This window comes from Siniperca chuatsi, linkage group LG8, assembly GCF_020085105.1.
Source record: "Siniperca chuatsi isolate FFG_IHB_CAS linkage group LG8, ASM2008510v1, whole genome shotgun sequence".
In the NCBI taxonomy this organism is placed as follows: Eukaryota; Metazoa; Chordata; class Actinopteri; order Centrarchiformes; family Sinipercidae; genus Siniperca; species Siniperca chuatsi.
In genome coordinates, this window is record NC_058049.1 from 15871957 (window position 1) to 15889808 (window position 17852).

General features: G+C 42.0%; 2 protein-coding genes and 1 pseudogene across 18 annotated transcripts in view; all 3 read right to left on the reverse strand.

The window, feature by feature from the left end:
* LOC122879995 (protocadherin gamma-C5-like) overlaps positions 1-17852 on the reverse strand; it is a 251973-nt gene that overhangs the window by 86353 nt on the left and 147768 nt on the right. For 3 of the 17 annotated variants that reach the window (XM_044204713.1, XM_044204704.1, XM_044204715.1), the window contains exon 1: positions 578-3030. The exons of the other annotated variants lie outside the window; for them this stretch is intronic. In XM_044204713.1, the coding sequence (XP_044060648.1) occupies positions 578-2962 (2385 nt within the window). In that variant the 5' untranslated portion in view covers positions 2963-3030. Of the gene's footprint in view, positions 1-577; positions 3031-17852 lie in introns of those variants that run through there. 17 annotated transcript variants of the gene reach the window in all.
* The window catches only part of LOC122880012, a 184261-nt pseudogene that overhangs the window by 46315 nt on the left and 120094 nt on the right, over positions 1-17852 (reverse strand).
* LOC122879992 (protocadherin Fat 4-like) lies at positions 4106-17326 on the reverse strand. Its single transcript, XM_044204686.1, is given in 6 exon segments — positions 4106-5263; positions 7766-8181; positions 8184-8856; positions 11003-11353; positions 11355-12095; positions 14766-17326. Coding segments are annotated over 6 exon segments (5703 nt in total). The 5' UTR covers positions 17145-17326; the 3' UTR covers positions 4106-4120.

Below are 17852 nucleotides of genomic sequence, written 5' to 3' on the forward strand. Positions count from 1 at the left end.
ATTCTGATTAATGACCGGCATCACCGCACAAGTCCTGTTACAATAACGAGATATATGTGCTAAAATTAACAAACCTTACTGTGACTGATTCCCACAAAAGACATGAATGCCCGCTACGAAGACAAGTATATTAAACACATTATATATTATATTGAAAACTCGTCAGTATGTTCTGTGGTAAAAAGAAAGAAAAAAAGTCGATGTATATGGACAGGGAGCAGTGAAACAATCGGCTGAGCTTTCCTAGATGATATAATGTAAAAAACGACAGTTGTGTATCTGCCTCTGCAACAAGTTAAGTACGAGGAACACAACATCGCTATTAATACATGATATATGTCAAACAACTGAACTTCAGCAAGGAGGTCTAAAAATAGTTTAGGCACTGAATGAATAAAATTTAGAGACGGGAATTAATATAGTAGGCCGACAGAGTAAGGAGAGAGAGTTTAAGACGACATGAAGATGATCCTCTAACCCTTGATGCGCCCCATTATTGCTACAGAAAAACTACGTGATTTAAATTTGAAAATGTCATTGGTAATGGTGTGTAGAAACAATGTTAAAGCAGTCTAACCTCTAGAGGAGAGTCTGGTTCATCCAGGATGCTCTTTTCACTCTGTATCCGCTGCATCGTCCCCGTAGAACTGGGGTCCATTATCAGCACGTTCTGACTACCAGCTCTGCCGAACTTACTGTCACTCTTTCTGGAGTCAGTCGTCCTGCACACCTCGTAATTGTACACGTGTTGGAGAGTCCCTGTACCCAAAGTGTCCGAGTAACGTGGTGGATAATACGGAATCACAGGGAGGCTGGAGTGATACAGGATGCGAGACTGTCTCCATCTGTAGATTTTCACTGATATAATAACCACTAAACACGTGATGAAGAGGAAGGAAACTACAGCCAGAGCCAACACTAAGTAAAAAGTCAGGTTGTCGTTGTACTCCTTGTCGTGTGTAAAGTCAGTGAACTCCGACAGCACTTCAGGGAAGCTGTCCGCCACCGCCACGTTAACAATGACTGTAGCTGAACGAGAGGGCTGCCCGTTGTCCTCCACTATAACAGTCAGTCTTTGTTTCACAGCATCTTTATCAGTGACTTGGCGGACAGTTCTTATTTCTCCATTCTGTAAGCCCACTTCAAACAGCGCCCTGTCTGCGGCTTTCTGCAGTTTATAGGAGAGCCAGGCATTCTGTCCAGAGTCCACATCAACAGCCACCACTTTAGTGACCAGATAGCCCACATCTGCTGAACGAGGCACCATTTCAGCCACCAGAGAGCCACCAGTCTGGACTGGGTACAGAACCTGAGGCGGGTTGTCGTTCTGGTCCTGGATCATTATTTTCACAGTCGCATTGCTGCTGAGTGGAGGGGAGCCTCCATCCTGCGCTTTGACGCGGACGTGGAAGTCTTTGATCTGCTCGTAGTCAAAAGAGCGCACTGCATGGATGACTCCACTATCAGCACTAACGGACACATATGAGGAGACTGGCACTCCGTTAACAGAGGAGTCCTCCAGTATGTAAGAAACACGGGCATTCTGGTTCCAGTCAGCGTCTCTGGCTTTCACCGTGAATATAGAGAGGCCTGGTGTGTTGTTTTCTACAATGTAGGCCTCATATGAGCTCCTCTCAAAGACAGGCGCGTTGTCATTCACATCAGAGATCTGTAAGGTGAGAGTGACGCTGCTGGAGAGGGAGGGCACTCCCTCATCAGAGCAGGTCACAGTTATATTATACTCAGAGGCTGTCTCTCTGTCTAAATCACTGTCTGTTACTAAACTGTAGAAATTATTTGTTGATGTTTTTAAAGTGAAAGGAATATTTTCGCTGCTGAAGCATTTTACGTTACCATTGTCTCCTGAATCTAGGTCCTCAATATTTATCATTGTAACGACTGTATTGAGTTCGGCATCCTCTGATATCACATTTGACTTTGACATTATGTTGATTTCGGGCTTGTTGTCATTTATATCTTGCACATCAACAATTAACTTACAAGAATCTGTGAGTCCTCCGTCATCGCTAGCCAGTAAATTTATTTGAAAGTGTCTTGACTTTTCGAAGTCAATGTTTCCAATTAAGGAAACTTCGCCGTTTTCCTCATTTACCTCAAACATTTTCCCTACATTTCCTACTGTATTTGTGATTGAATATGTTATTTTGCCGTTAGAGCCTTGATCTGCATCTGCGGCTGTAACAGTGGCAACAACTGTGCCTTTAGGTGAATTTTCAGTAACTGCAGCCTTGTATGTTGGCTGTGTAAAAACGGGGGCATTATCATTGACGTCTAGAACTGTGATGACAATCAGCATTGTTCCTGACATCTGCGGCTCTCCTCCATCTACAGCCGTTAACACAAGAGATATCTGCTCTTGTTTCTCTCTGTCTAAAGGCTTCTGTAGCACCATCTCAACATTTTTATTTCCATCGGCGTTATTGTGCAGTTTCAGAGCAAAATTATCTGTTGGTTTTAATTCGTATCTATGAACTCCATTAATTCCAACATCAAGATCCACCGCCCTTTCTAGGACAAATTTTGCTCCACTGATTGCTGACTCGCTAATTTTGAATTTCCTTTCACTTTTTTCAAATGTTGGTGCATTATCATTGATATCTGTGATCTGTACTGTAACAGTGTAAAATTCCATAGGATTCTCCAAAATAATCTGAAAATGTAAAGCGCAAAGCGCCGTCTCTGTACACAACACCTCTCTGTCGATTCTCTCTTTGACGAGGAGGACTCCTCTTTCTCTGTTCAGCTCGATGTACTCGTCGCTGTTCCGAGTATAGATCTTAGCTTTACCTGATATCAAACGTTTTATTTCTAAACCTAAATCTTGTGCTATATTTCCCACTAAAGAGCCTTTCGCCATTTCTTCCGGTATAGAGTAGCTGACCTGGCCGAACACCGAGCTGAGGGAAAGGAGAGAGACAAACAACAGTACTTGCCGATTCATTGTTCTATCCGATTTTTCCCCCAGTGAGGCTCCACAGTTTGCTTATATTCCGAAAAACAAACAAACAGATACCCTTAGATTCCAGTGTCAAATCTCAAAGTAACAGCTGCATAACCCAATCATTGGAAGCAAATCTCCTGCAGGTCGAGATTTCTCCTCTTCTTTTGAAAAAATGTTCCACAACCAGAATTGTCCGTTCTTTGCCCGTCGTGTTCTTTCTGTATTGTGTCGATGTTACATGGGAGGTACTGCTACAACCCTGCTCTCAATCATCAACACTCTGGTCAACAGCGGCCCTAAGAGTCCATATTATAAAACTGCAGAACACCAACTAAAATTCAACTCAGGCCAGATCACTGTAAACCATCTGGACATTTAGTTACAATACATGCACGTAAGTAATATCTTTGACTTTCCAAACAACTGCAGGATGAAGTCATGACTGATATTCATAATGTTTACTGTCTAGGTCTTTAAAATAATATATTTAAATAGAATAGACACACAATTTAAGATACTGTGTTAATTAGATGTTGCAGATGTATCAGGGATCGGGCTGGATATGAAATTCAACTGAAAGACTGGAAAGGGACAAAAAACTCAGAAAACAAAGGTTTCTCTACAAAATAATAATTATGGGAAAATAAGGAGAAGTAGAGAGGAAGAAGCCGATATTAACAGTGGAAACAGCAGTTGACGCACAGGATAATCAGCTGCACTATTTATGTCGCTGTCCGCAGTTCTGAAGTGAATCAACTCTGATTGAGAGCCAAAACTCCCAGACTGCAAAAGCTGTTCGAATAACGTGACGCCATTTAGTGCTAAAATTTAGAAACCTGTCTATAAAAAATAAAATAGATTCAATTAGATTAGATTTATTGTCCCAGAGCGAGCTTTGTTTTCCGAGCGAGTCCAACACAGAAACATACAGTAATTCGTCTACTTCTTCCATTATCACTACAAATACTACTACTACTAATAAAAATAACAATTATTATTATTATCATTACTGAAACAGTACATATTGTCTTTCAAGAAGAAAGGATGAAATTCAAATTTATTGGAAATTCCTTTGGGGAATGAACACGTGACATAGTCATGTCCCAAAAAATGGGATGCTTCCCTGTTTGTTACTTAAAGAAAACATGTTGGGTATTATCAATTATAAATAATTAAGAATACATTAAAACGGTATAAAAGCAGTCTAACCTCTAGAGGAGAGTCTGGCTCATCCAGGATGCTCTTTTCACTCTGTATCCGCTGCATCGTCCCCGTAGAACTGGGGTCCATTATCAGCACGTTCTGACTACCAGCTCTGCCGAACTTACTGTCACTCTTTCTGGAGTCAGTCGTCCTGCACACCTCGTAATTGTACACGTGTTGGAGAGTCCCTGTCCCCAAAGTGTCCGAGTAACGTGGTGGATAATACGGAATCACAGGGAGGCTGGAGTGATACAGGATGCGAGACTGTCTCCATCTGTAGATTTTCACTGATATAATAACCACTAAACACGTGATGAAGAGGAAGGAAACTACGGCCAGAGCCAACACTAAGTAAAAAGTCAGGTTGTCGTTGTACTCCTTGTCGTGTGTAAAGTCAGTGAACTCCGACAGCACTTCAGGGAAGCTGTCCGCCACCGCCACGTTAACAATGACTGTAGCTGAACGAGGGGGCTGCCCGTTGTCCTCCACTATAACAGTCAGTCTTTGTTTCACAGCATCTTTATCAGTGACTTGGCGGACAGTTCTTATTTCTCCATTCTGTAAGCCCACTTCAAACAGCGCCCTGTCTGCGGCTTTCTGCAGTTTATAGGAGAGCCAGGCATTCTGTCCAGAGTCCACATCAACAGCCACCACTTTAGTGACCAGATAGCCCACATCTGCTGAACGAGGCACCATTTCAGCCACCAGAGAGCCACCAGTCTGGACTGGGTACAGAACCTGAGGCGGGTTGTCGTTCTGGTCCTGGATCATTATTTTCACAGTCACATTGCTGCTGAGTGGAGGGGAGCCTCCATCCTGCGCTTTGACGCGGAAGTGGAAGTCTTTGATCTGCTCGTAGTCAAAAGAGCGCACTGCATGGATGACTCCACTATCAGCACTAACAGACACATATGAGGAGACTGGCACTCCGTTAACAGAGGAGTCCTCCAGTATGTAAGAAACACGGGCATTCTGGTTCCAGTCAGCGTCTCTGGCTTTCACTGTGAATATAGAGAGGCCTGGTGTGTTGTTTTCTACAATGTAGGCCTCATATGAGCTCCTCTCAAAGACAGGCGCGTTGTCATTCACATCAGAGATCTGTAAGGTGAGAGTGACGCTGCTGGAGAGGGAGGGCACTCCCTCATCAGAGCAGGTCACAGTTATATTATACTCAGAGGCTGTCTCTCTGTCTAAATCACTGTCTGTTACTAAACTGTAGAAATTATTTGTTGATGTTTTTAAAGTGAAAGGAATATTTTCGCTGCTGAAGCATTTTACGTTACCATTGTCTCCTGAATCTAGGTCCTCAATATTTATCATTGTAACGACTGTATTGAGTTCGGCATTCTCTGATATCACATTTGACTTTGACATTATGTTGATTTCGGGCTTGTTGTCATTTATATCTTGCACATCAACAATTAACTTACAAGAATCTGTGAGTCCTCCGTCATCGCTAGCCAGTAAATTTATTTGAAAGTGTCTTGACTTTTCGAAGTCAATGTTTCCAATTAAGGAAACTTCGCCGTTTTCCTCATTTACCTCAAATACTTTCCTAACATTGTCTAATGTATTTGTGATTGAATATGTTATTTTGCCGTTAGAGCCTTGATCTGCATCTGCGGCTGTAACAGTGGCAACAACTGTGCCTTTAGGTGAATTTTCAGTAACTGCAGCCTTGTATGTTGGCTGTGTAAAAACGGGGGCATTATCATTGACGTCTAGAACTGTGATGACAATCAGCATTGTTCCTGACATCTGCGGCTCTCCTCCATCTACAGCCGTTAACACAAGAGATATCTGCTCTTGTTTCTCTCTGTCTAAAGGCTTCTGTAACACCATCTCAACATTTTTATTTCCATCGGCGTTATTGTGCAGTTTCAGAGCAAAATTATCTGTTGGTTTTAATTCGTACCTCTGAAGATCATTAATTCCAACATCAAGATCCACCGCCCTTTCTAGGACAAATTTTGCCCCGGTGATCGCTGACTCACTTATTTTGAATTTCATTTCACTTTTTTCAAATGTTGGTGCATTATCATTGATATCTGTGATCTGTACTGTAACAGTGTAAAATTCCATAGGATTCTCCAAAATAATCTGAAAATGTAAAGCGCAAAGCGCCGTCTCTGTACACAACACCTCTCTGTCGATTCTCTCTTTGACGAGGAGGACTCCTCTTTCTCTGTTCAGCTCGATGTACTCGTCGCTGTTCCGAGTATAGATCTTAGCTTTACCTGATATCAAACGTTTTATTTCTAAACCTAAATCTTGTGCTATATTTCCCACTAAAGAGCCTTTCGCCATTTCTTCCGGTATAGAGTAGCTGACCTGGCCGAACACCGAGCTGAGGGAAAGGAGAGAGACAAACAACAGTACTTGCCGATTCATTGTTCTATCCGATTTTTCCCCCAGTGAGGCTCCACAGTTTGCTTATATTCCGAAAAACAAACAAACAGATACCCTTTAGATTCCAGTGTCAAATCTCAAAGTAACAGCTGCATAACCCAATCATTGGAAGCAAATCTCCTGCAGGTCGAGATTTCTCCTCTTCTTTTGAAAAAATGTTCCACAACCAGAATTGTCCGTTCTTTGCCCGTCGTGTTCTTTCTGTATTGTGTCGATGTTACATGGGAGGTACTGCTACAACCCTGCTCTCAATCATCAACACTCTGGTCAACAGCGGCCCTAAGAGTCCATATTATAAAACTGCAGAACACCAACTAAAATTCAACTCAGGCCAGATCACTGTAAACCATCTGGACATTTAGTTACAATACATGCACGTAAGTAATATCTTTGACTTTCCAAACAACTGCAGGATGAAGTCATGACTGATATTCATAATGTTTACTGTCTAGGTCTTTAAAATAATATATTTAAATAGAATAGACACACAATTAAAGATACTGTGTTAATTAGATATTGCAGATGTATCAGGGATCGGGCTGGATATGAAATTCAACTGAAAGACTGGAAAGGGACAAAAAGCTCAGAAAAAAAGGTTTCTCTACAAAATAATAATTATGGGAAAATAAGGAGAAGTAGAGAGGAAGAAGCCGATATTAACAGTGGAAACAGCAGTTGACGCACAGGATAATCAGCTGCACTATTTATGTCGCTGTCCGCAGTTCTGAAGTGAATCAACTCTGATTGAGAGCCAAAACTCCCAGACTGCAAAAGCTGTTCGAATAACGTGACGCCATTTAGTGCTAAAATTTAGAAACCTGTCTATAAAAAATAAAATAGATTCAATTAGATTAGATTTATTGTCCCAGAGCGAGCTTTGTTTTCCGAGCGAGTCCAACACAGAAACATACAGTAATTCGTCTACTTCTTCCATTATCACTACAAATACTACTACTACTAATAAAAATAACAATTATTATTATTATCATTAATGAAACAATACATAGTGTCTTTCAAGAAGAAAGGATGACATTCAAATGTATTGGAAATTCCTTTGGAGAATGAACACGTGACATAGTCATGTCCCAAAAAATGGGATGCGCCACTGTTTGTTACTTAAAGAAAACAAGTTGGGTATTATCAATTATAAATAATTAAGAATAAATTAAAACGGTATAAAAGCTGTCTAACCTCTAGAGGAGAGTCTGGCTCATCCAGGATGCTCTTTTCACTCTGTATCCGCTGCATCGTCCCTGTAGAACTGGGGTCCATTATCAGCACGTTCTGACTACCAGCTCTGCCGAACTTACTGTCACTCTTTCTGGAGTCAGTCGTCCTGCACACCTCGTAATTGTACACGTGTTGGAGAGTCCCTGTCCCCAAAGTGTCCGAGTAACGTGGTGGATAATACGGAATCACAGGGAGGCTGGAGTGATACAGGATGCGAGACTGTCTCCATCTGTAGATTTTCACTGATATAATAACCACTAAACACGTGATGAAGAGGAAGGAAACTACAGCCAGAGCCAACACTAAGTAAAAAGTCAGGTTGTCGTTGTACTCCTTGTCGTGTGTAAAGTCAGTGAACTCCGACAGCACTTCAGGAAGCTGTCCGCCACCGCCACGTTAACAATGACTGTAGCTGAACGAGAGGGCTGCCCGTTGTCCTCCACTATAACAGTCAGTCTTTGTTTCACAGCATCTTTATCAGTGACTTGGCGGACAGTTCTTATTTCTCCATTCTGTAAGCCCACTTCAAACAGCGCCCTGTCTGCGGCTTTCTGCAGTTTATAGGAGAGCCAGGCATTCTGTCCAGAGTCCACATCAACAGCCACCACTTTAGTGACCAGATAGCCCACATCTGCTGAACGAGGCACCATTTCAGCCACCAGAGAGCCACCGGTCTGGACTGGGTACAGAACCTGAGGCGGGTTGTCGTTCTGGTCCTGGATCATTATTTTCACAGTCGCATTGCTGCTGAGTGGAGGGGAGCCTCCATCCTGCGCTTTGACGCGGAAGTGGAAGTCTTTGATCTGCTCGTAGTCAAAAGAGCGCACTGCATGGATGACTCCACTATCAGCACTAACGGACACATATGAGGAGACTGGCACTCCGTTAACAGAGGAGTCCTCCAGTATGTAAGAAACACGGGCATTCTGGTTCCAGTCAGCGTCTCTGGCTTTCACTGTGAATATAGAGAGGCCTGGTGTGTTGTTTTCTACAATGTAGGCCTCATATGAGCTCCTCTCAAAGACAGGCGCGTTGTCATTCACATCAGAGATCTGTAAGGTGAGAGTGACGCTGCTGGAGAGGGAGGGCACTCCCTCATCAGAGCAGGTCACAGTTATATTATACTCCGAGGCTGTCTCTCTGTCTAGCTCACTGTTTGTTAGTATGCTATAGAAACCATTCGATGTATTTTCAATGATAAAAGGTACACTGTCACTCAAAAAACATTTAACCTCTCCGTTAATATCCGAGTCAGCATCATGCACATTCATAACAGCAACAACAGTTTGAAACGTGGAATCTTCCGGTATAGATTGTGTAGTTGACATCAAATCTAATATTGGAGTATTGTCATTCACATCAATAATATCAAATAGTATTTTGCAAGAGTCAGTGAGCCCACCTTGATCTCTTGCTTTGACATGTAACTGGTAATGTTTTGATGTTTCATAATCTATTTTGCCAATCAAACGTACCTCTCCACTGGTCGCATGTATTTCAAATAAATCAACAATTCCCTCAGTATTACTCGAAATAGAGTACGTTACTAAACTGTTTGTGTCTTGATCTATATCAGTGGCTGTTACAGTCATTAATGAAGTTCCCTTCTGGATGTTTTCCATTAAACTAGCTTTATATGTTGACTGCGTAAACACTGGGGCATTGTCATTCGCATCTAATACAGTTACGTGAATTTGCACAGTCCCTGATAATTGAGGTTCACCTCCGTCGACGGCTGTTAATGTAAGAGTCAATTGTTCTTGTTTTTCACGATCGAGAGGTTTCTCCAAGACCATCTCTACCTCCCTTTCTCCACCTGCATTGTCATTGAGTTTTAAAACGAAATTATCTGTTGGGTTAAGGGAATAGCTCTTGAGCCCGTTTATACCGACGTCATAATCTAATGCTTTCTCTAATACAAATCTGGCTCCCCTAACAGCCGATTCGCTGATCTCAAATAACATATTATTCATTTTGAATATAGGGGCGTTGTCGTTTATATCTGTTATTTCTACCGTAACGCGATAGAACTCGATGGGGTTTTCCAAAATAATTTGAAAATGTAAAGCACAAGGAGTCGTTTGTTTGCATAACGCCTCTCTGTCTATTCTCTTCTTGATGAGAATGAGTCCCTTTTCTTTATTCAACTCGATATATTCAGCGCTGTTTCCAACATGCAAGCGAGCTTTTCCTGTTTTCAGCCGTTTTAAATCTAAACCTAAATCTTGTACTATGTTGCCGACTAACGAGCCTTTTGACATTTCCTCGGGAATAGAATAGCTGACCTGCCCAAGCACGGAACAGAGAGAGAGCATCGAGAGAAACAATAGTACTTGCCGTCTCATTGTTTCGTTCAACGGATCTCTACGATCACAACGAATCAGATAATAATCCGCAAATAAGGCAGTCGTATTCCACACACTGGATGACTAAGATAGAAGAAGCGTGAACACAAATGTCCATCAAAATATTTCCAACTCCTTTGCCCGTGTGTAGTGTTCCCGGGAACTCGGACTGTGCATTGTGTAGACCTTTCTTCCCACAAATCTAAATGATCTGGGAGGTGCTGCTGAAATCTGCAGTATAACTACCACACACTGGCCAACAGCGTCCCTAAGAGTAAAATACACGAAACTGCACAAGACTTGGACAATAAGAAGTCCAAGGACTGTAAGGTTAAAAAGTTATTATTTAAAGTGCTGGAAACAAATTACATTGAGTAGAATGATTCTCCGCATTGCCAAACTCGTTTTAAAAAATTATGGAAGCACAGAGAATTAAAAGCCAAAAACAGGATAAACCTGTATTAATAAGACCACTACATGTCAGCTGTACTCAACTAGTTACTACTGGCATGGAATTTTAATGAAAAAGTACATCACAATAACATACAAAGTACACATACACACACACACACACACACACACACACACACACACACACACACACACACACACACACACACACAATTGCGTATAACTTCAAGAATGTAGGAGAAAATATAGGATATAACTGAGCTCCTGCAGAAATCTTGCGTTGACCTCATGTAAGACGATTCATCTAGCGCTGTCCGTGGTGCTAAAACACATTTCTTACGGCACACTGAAGAAATTTAGCAAAAACGATAATAATTGTAAGTTTCTTTGTTGCTTAAAACATTTATTAATGGAATGACTGCTTTGTAACGTACGGCCTCACCTCTAGAGGAGAGTCTGGCTCATCCAGGATGCTCTTTTCACTCTGTATCCGCTGCATCGTCCCTGTAGAACTGGGGTCCATTATCAGCACGTTCTGACTACCAGCTCTGCCGAACTTACTGTCACTCTTTCTGGAGTCAGTCGTCCTGCACACCTCGTAATTGTACACGTGTTGGAGAGTCCCTGTCCCCAAAGTGTCCGAGTAACGTGGTGGATAATACGGAATCACAGGGAGGCTGGAGTGATACAGGATGCGAGACTGTCTCCATCTGTAGATTTTCACTGATATAATAACCACTAAACACGTGATGAAGAGGAAGGAAACTACAGCCAGAGCCAACACTAAGTAAAAAAGTCAGGTTGTCGTTGTACTCCTTGTCGTGTGTAAAGTCAGTGAACTCCGACAGCACTTCAGGGAAGCTGTCCGCCACCGCCACGTTAACAATGACTGTAGCTGAACGAGAGGGCTGCCCGTTGTCCTCCACTATAACAGTCAGTCTTTGTTTCACAGCATCTTTATCAGTGACTTGGCGGACAGTTCTTATTTCTCCATTCTGTAAGCCCACTTCAAACAGCGCCCTGTCTGCGGCTTTCTGCAGTTTATAGGAGAGCCAGGCATTCTGTCCAGAGTCCACATCAACAGCCACCACTTTAGTGACCAGATAGCCCACATCTGCTGAACGAGGCACCATTTCAGCCACCAGAGAGCCACCAGTCTGGACTGGGTACAGAACCTGAGGCGGGTTGTCGTTCTGGTCCTGGATCATTATTTTCACAGTCACATTGCTGCTGAGTGGAGGGGAGCCTCCATCCTGCGCTTTGACGCGGACGTGGAAGTCTTTGATCTGCTCGTAGTCAAAAGAGCGCACTGCATGGATGACTCCACTATCAGCACTAACGGACACATATGAGGAGACTGGCACTCCGTTAACAGAGGAGTCCTCCAGTATGTAAGAAACACGGGCATTCTGGTTCCAGTCAGCGTCTCTGGCTTTCACCGTGAATATAGAGAGGCCTGGTGTGTTGTTTTCTACAATGTAGGCCTCATATGAGCTCCTCTCAAAGACAGGCGCGTTGTCATTCACATCAGAGATCTGTAAGGTGAGAGTGACGCTGCTGGAGAGGGAGGGCACTCCCTCATCAGAGCAGGTCACAGTTATATTATACTCAGAGGCTGTCTCTCTGTCTAAATCACTGTCTGTCACTAAACTGTAGAAATTATTTGATGATGTTTTCAAAATGAAGGGTACATGTTCGCTGATAAAACATTGTACTTTTCCGTTTTCTCCAGTGTCCTTATCCTCAATATTTATCATTGTAACGACTGTACTGAGTTCGGCATCCTCTGATATAACAGTGGACTTTGACATTATGTTGATTTCGGGCTTGTTGTCATTTATATCTTGCACATCAACAATTAACTTACAAGAATCTGTGAGTCCTCCGTCATCACTAGCACGTAAATTTATTTGATAGTTTCGCGACTCTTCAAAGTCAATATTTCCAATTAAAGTAACTTCACCGTTTTCTTTATTTATCTTAAACACTTTTCTGACATCATCTAATGTATTTGTGATTGAATATGTTATTTTGCCGTTAGAGCCTTGATCTGCATCTGCGGCTGTAACAGTGGCAACAACTGTGCCTTTAGGTGAATTTTCAGTAACTGCAGCCTTGTATGTTGGCTGTGTAAAAACGGGGGCATTATCATTGACGTCTAGAACTGTGATGACAATCAGCATTGTTCCTGACATCTGCGGCTCTCCTCCATCTACAGCCGTTAACACAAGAGATATCTGCTCTTGTTTCTCTCTGTCTAAAGGCTTCTGTAGCACCATCTCAACATTTTTATTTCCATCAGCGTTATTGTGCAGTTTCAGAGCAAAATTATCTGTTGGTTTTAATTCGTACCTCTGAAGATCATTAATTCCAACATCAAGATCCACCGCCCTTTCTAGGACAAATTTTGCCCCGGTGATCGCTGACTCACTTATTTTGAATTTGATTTCCCCTTCTTCAAAGTTTGGTGCATTATCATTGATATCCGTGATCTGTACTGTAACGGTGTAAAATTCCATAGGATTCTCCAAAATAATCTGAAAATGCAAAGCACACGGTGTCGTCTGTCTGCAGAGCGCCTCTCTGTCGATTCTCTCTTTAACAAGGAGGACTCCTCTTTCTCTGTTCAGCTCGACGTACTCGTCGCTATCTCGGGTATAAATTCGAGCTCTACCAGAAGTCAAACGTTTGCTTTCTAAACCTAAATCTTGTGCTATATTACCAACTAAAGACCCTTTCGCCATTTCCTCTGGTATAGTGTAGCTGACTTGCCCAATTACCGAGCCAATTGAAAGGAGAGAGATAAACAACAGTACTTGCCCTTTCATTGTTCTATCCGAGTATTTTCTCAGCAAGGTTCCACAGTCCGGTTATACACTCCATAAACTGAAATCCATCCCAGTGTCAAACATCAATTTCACAACTGTATAATCCACACAGTGCAAAGAAAAGTATCGGAGGTCGTCGTCTCTATTATCAGATATTCTACATATCCCAGATGTCCGTTCTTTCCTGTCGTGTTCTCTCTTCATTATGTCGATGTTACATGGGAGGTGCTGCTACAGCCCTACTCTCGGCTGTGCACGCTGTGGTCAACAGCGGCCCTAAGAGTTCATAATACAAAACTGCAGAATACGAACATGAATGGATTTGTCCAGAAGATTTACTGTTAGTAAAGTGCAACTTGAAATAAGGCAATAAAAGCCGTATAAGTCACATTATCCTCATCGCAAATGTCGAGTCACCACTTCGAAACAGTTTATTGTTCTGATTTCTCACTTTTGTTTGAATCTTCAACTATAATAATGTGTCCATAAAAACACAACCCACATGTGACAAAATGTATAAAAGATTAAAAAAAAACATTTGAAAATAATAAGAAAAAAACTACTAAAAGATTGAACTAATAAAAAAAGAAAGAAATAGGAACATGGAGAGTAAAAAGCGGAGTCTAGAAATGTCGCTGTCCGAGGTTCTGAAATGATTAAAGTCTTATAAACGTCAAACACTATTGAACATCACAAGTGGTTTCAATGCAGACAAAAGTATTGCATGTAACAAGTTTAACATAAGAAAATCAAAGTGCCACTGATGTAAAAAAACAACATTCATGTTCATTATGTAACCATGTGTGTAAAAGCATTTAGCAATTCCTTACACGTTATGCTCAATATGCAGGACAATAAAATAAAAATATCTAAATACCGAAACAGCCATTTAGATAGCCTGTTCAATCAAATGCCGATACCAAGTCTTATTCCAAAGCTATAGATTACTAACTCTAAGCCACGTTGCCAATAAAGAACCAATAAAACACATTCAAAATTGAACTGTTATACAAAAAAAACTACAAAGTAAACGGGGAAGAACAGTTGAAACAAAATTTAAGCGTTTTAAATATCACTACCTAATTATTTGCACTTAAAAGCCACAAAAGGTGTACTATTACAAAGGTCTGTATAAAAACAAGGTTAAAGCAGTGGAACCACTAAAGGAGTTATCAGTCAGCTTTAATAAACAATGCATACGAGTGAAATTAACGTGCGTGTGAATTAATATAACAGCCTAAGTTGAGAACGTAGATAATGGGATGTTTACCATGATTCTAAAAATGGCCGAATAGCGTTTAACAGTTCACGATCTATGCAACTAAACACAAAAAGAGAAAATAAGGTAAAGAGACGAAGCTACGTTATTTAACTAACCTCTAGAGGAGAGTCTGGCTCATCCAGGATGCTCTTTTCACTCTGTATCCGCTGCATCGTCCCTGTAGAACTGGGGTCCATTATCAGCACGTTCTGACTACCAGCTCTGCCGAACTTACTGTCACTCTTTCTGGAGTCAGTCGTCCTGCACACCTCGTAATTGTACACGTGTTGGAGAGTCCCTGTCCCCAAAGTGTCCGAGTAACGTGGTGGATAATACGGAATCACAGGGAGGCTGGAGTGATACAGGATGCGAGACTGTCTCCATCTGTAGATTTTCACTGATATAATAACCACTAAACACGTGATGAAGAGGAAGGAAACTACAGCCAGAGCCAACACTAAGTAAAAAGTCAGGTTGTCGTTGTACTCCTTGTCGTGTGTAAAGTCAGTGAACTCCGACAGCACTTCAGGGAAGCTGTCCGCCACCGCCACGTTAACAATGACTGTAGCTGAACGAGAGGGCTGCCCGTTGTCCTCCACTATAACAGTCAGTCTTTGTTTCACAGCATCTTTATCAGTGACTTGGCGGACAGTTCTTATTTCTCCATTCTGTAAGCCCACTTCAAACAGCGCCCTGTCTGCGGCTTTCTGCAGTTTATAGGAGAGCCAGGCATTCTGTCCAGAGTCCACATCAACAGCCACCACTTTAGTGACCAGATAGCCCACATCTGCTGAACGAGGCACCATTTCAGCCACCAGAGAGCCACCAGTCTGGACTGGGTACAGAACCTGAGGCGGGTTGTCGTTCTGGTCCTGGATCATTATTTTCACAGTCACATTGCTGCTGAGTGGAGGGGAGCCTCCATCCTGCGCTTTGACGCGGACGTGGAAGTCTTTGATCTGCTCGTAGTCAAAAGAGCGCACTGCATGGATGACTCCACTATCAGCACTAACGGACACATATGAGGAGACTGGCACTCCGTTAACAGAGGAGTCCTCCAGTATGTAAGAAACACGGGCATTCTGGTTCCAGTCAGCGTCTCTGGCTTTCACCGTGAATATAGAGAGGCCTGGTGTGTTGTTTTCTACAATGTAGGCCTCATATGAGCTCCTCTCAAAGACAGGCGCGTTGTCATTCACATCAGAGATCTGTAAGGTGAGAGTGACGCTGCTGGAGAGGGAGGGCACTCCCTCATCGGAGCAGGTCACAGTTATATTATACTCAGAGGCTGTCTCTCTGTCTAAATCACTGTCTGTTACAACGGTAAAGAAATTATTTGTTGTTGATTTAATGACAAAAGGAATATTTTCGTTTAAAACACACATGACTTTGCCGTTATCATTTGAGTCCGGATCTTGTATATTAAGCATTGTTACAACCGTTCCCGGTTTTATGTTCTCAGAAACTGTGTTTGAGTTAGACATGATGTTAATGGACGGAGGGTTATCATTTGTATCTGTCACATCCACGATTACTTTACATGCGTCGGATAATCCCCCCTGATCTGACACCTGAACATCTAGTTCATAAAGTCTCCTTTTTTCATAATCTACATTACCAGTTAAAGTCAATAGTCCATTATTGGCATCAATTTTAAAGAGACCCGCTGCTCCAGATTTTGGAATCGTGTATGTTACTTTTCCGTTATTGCCTTTATCTATGTCTGTAGCTCCTACCGTAGTTATCGCAGTGCCAACAGGAGCGTTCTCTGTAACACTTGCCTTATATTCCAGCTTTGAGCAAACAGGCGGGTTGTCATTGACGTCTAACACAGTTATGATAATCTGCATTGTCCCCGAAAGCTGTGGTTCGCCACCATCCAGAGCAGTTAGTATTAATGATATATGCTCATGATTCTCTCGGTCTAATGGTGTTTGTAAAACCATCTCGACATGTTTAGTCCCATCTCCTCTGCTGATCGTTTTCAGAACGAAATTATCACTGGGTTTTAGGGCGTAGCTGTTCAGTCCGTTTACACCTACATCATCGTCTATGGCTTTCTCTAAGACGAATCGAGCACCAGTAAGGGCTGATTCGCTAATTTCATATTTCATCTCACCTCTCTCAAATGTGGGAGGGTTGTCATTTATATCGGTAATTTCGACAGTAACCGTGTAAAACTCCATTGGGTTTTCCAGGATCATTTGAAAATGTAGTGCGCAAGGCATTGTTTGACCGCATAGAGATTCTCTGTCTATCCTATCTTTAATAAGGAGGACTCCTCTATCTCTCTTCAGCTCAATATATTCCTCACTGTTACCAGTATAAATACGAGCTTTACCGGACTTCAGCCTTTCCACACCTAAACCTAAATCCTGGGCAATATTGCCTATTAGAGCCCCCTTTGACATTTCCTCGGGAATGGAGTAGCTGACCTGCCCGTGCACTACACTGAGAGAGAGCACCGAGATAAACAACAGCACTTGCCATCCCATCGTTCCCGTCGACAAGTCTGTGAAGAAAACCAGAAAATCCTCTGTTTCTTCCCACCAGGTTCCGATTATAACCTGTATACACACGTTTATGGTCCTAAAGATTCCACTTATCCTAAATTGTGGAACAAAGAAATCCCATTGTGCCGTCCTGGCTCATGCTGTTCATGGCAATCCCGACTGCTAACTCAGCCTCTCACTGTTTCTCAATGTAATATGTTGAGGTATAGGGGAGGTACAGCAAAAAAAAAAAAAAGCTTCCTCAACAACTCGATGGCCAACAGCGTCCCTCTCTGTTCAATGGACTGAACTACATGGCGTATTACTGTGACAACTAAAATAAAGGAATTAAAAAAAATACAACAAAAAGATTTACTAAGACATATTTTGCTGAATTGAAATCTCATATAAACACGTGCATTCACATATGTTTGCATTACTGATAAATACAAAACAGATGACTAAAGCAAAGGGTAATATAAATAAGAATATGAAGCATAATACAACTAAACAAAAAGGTTGGGGCACAAAAACACACATGTACAGCTACATGGACAAACAGGCAGCTACATATACCACGGAGTCAACGAGTATAAAATGGGCAAAATGTAAATGATTTTTCAGGTTACCATAACCCTTAGTACACTACAGTGACCCAGTTATCGTTTGTGCTGTCCCTGGTGCTGAATAATAAAATATACATTTAAAAGC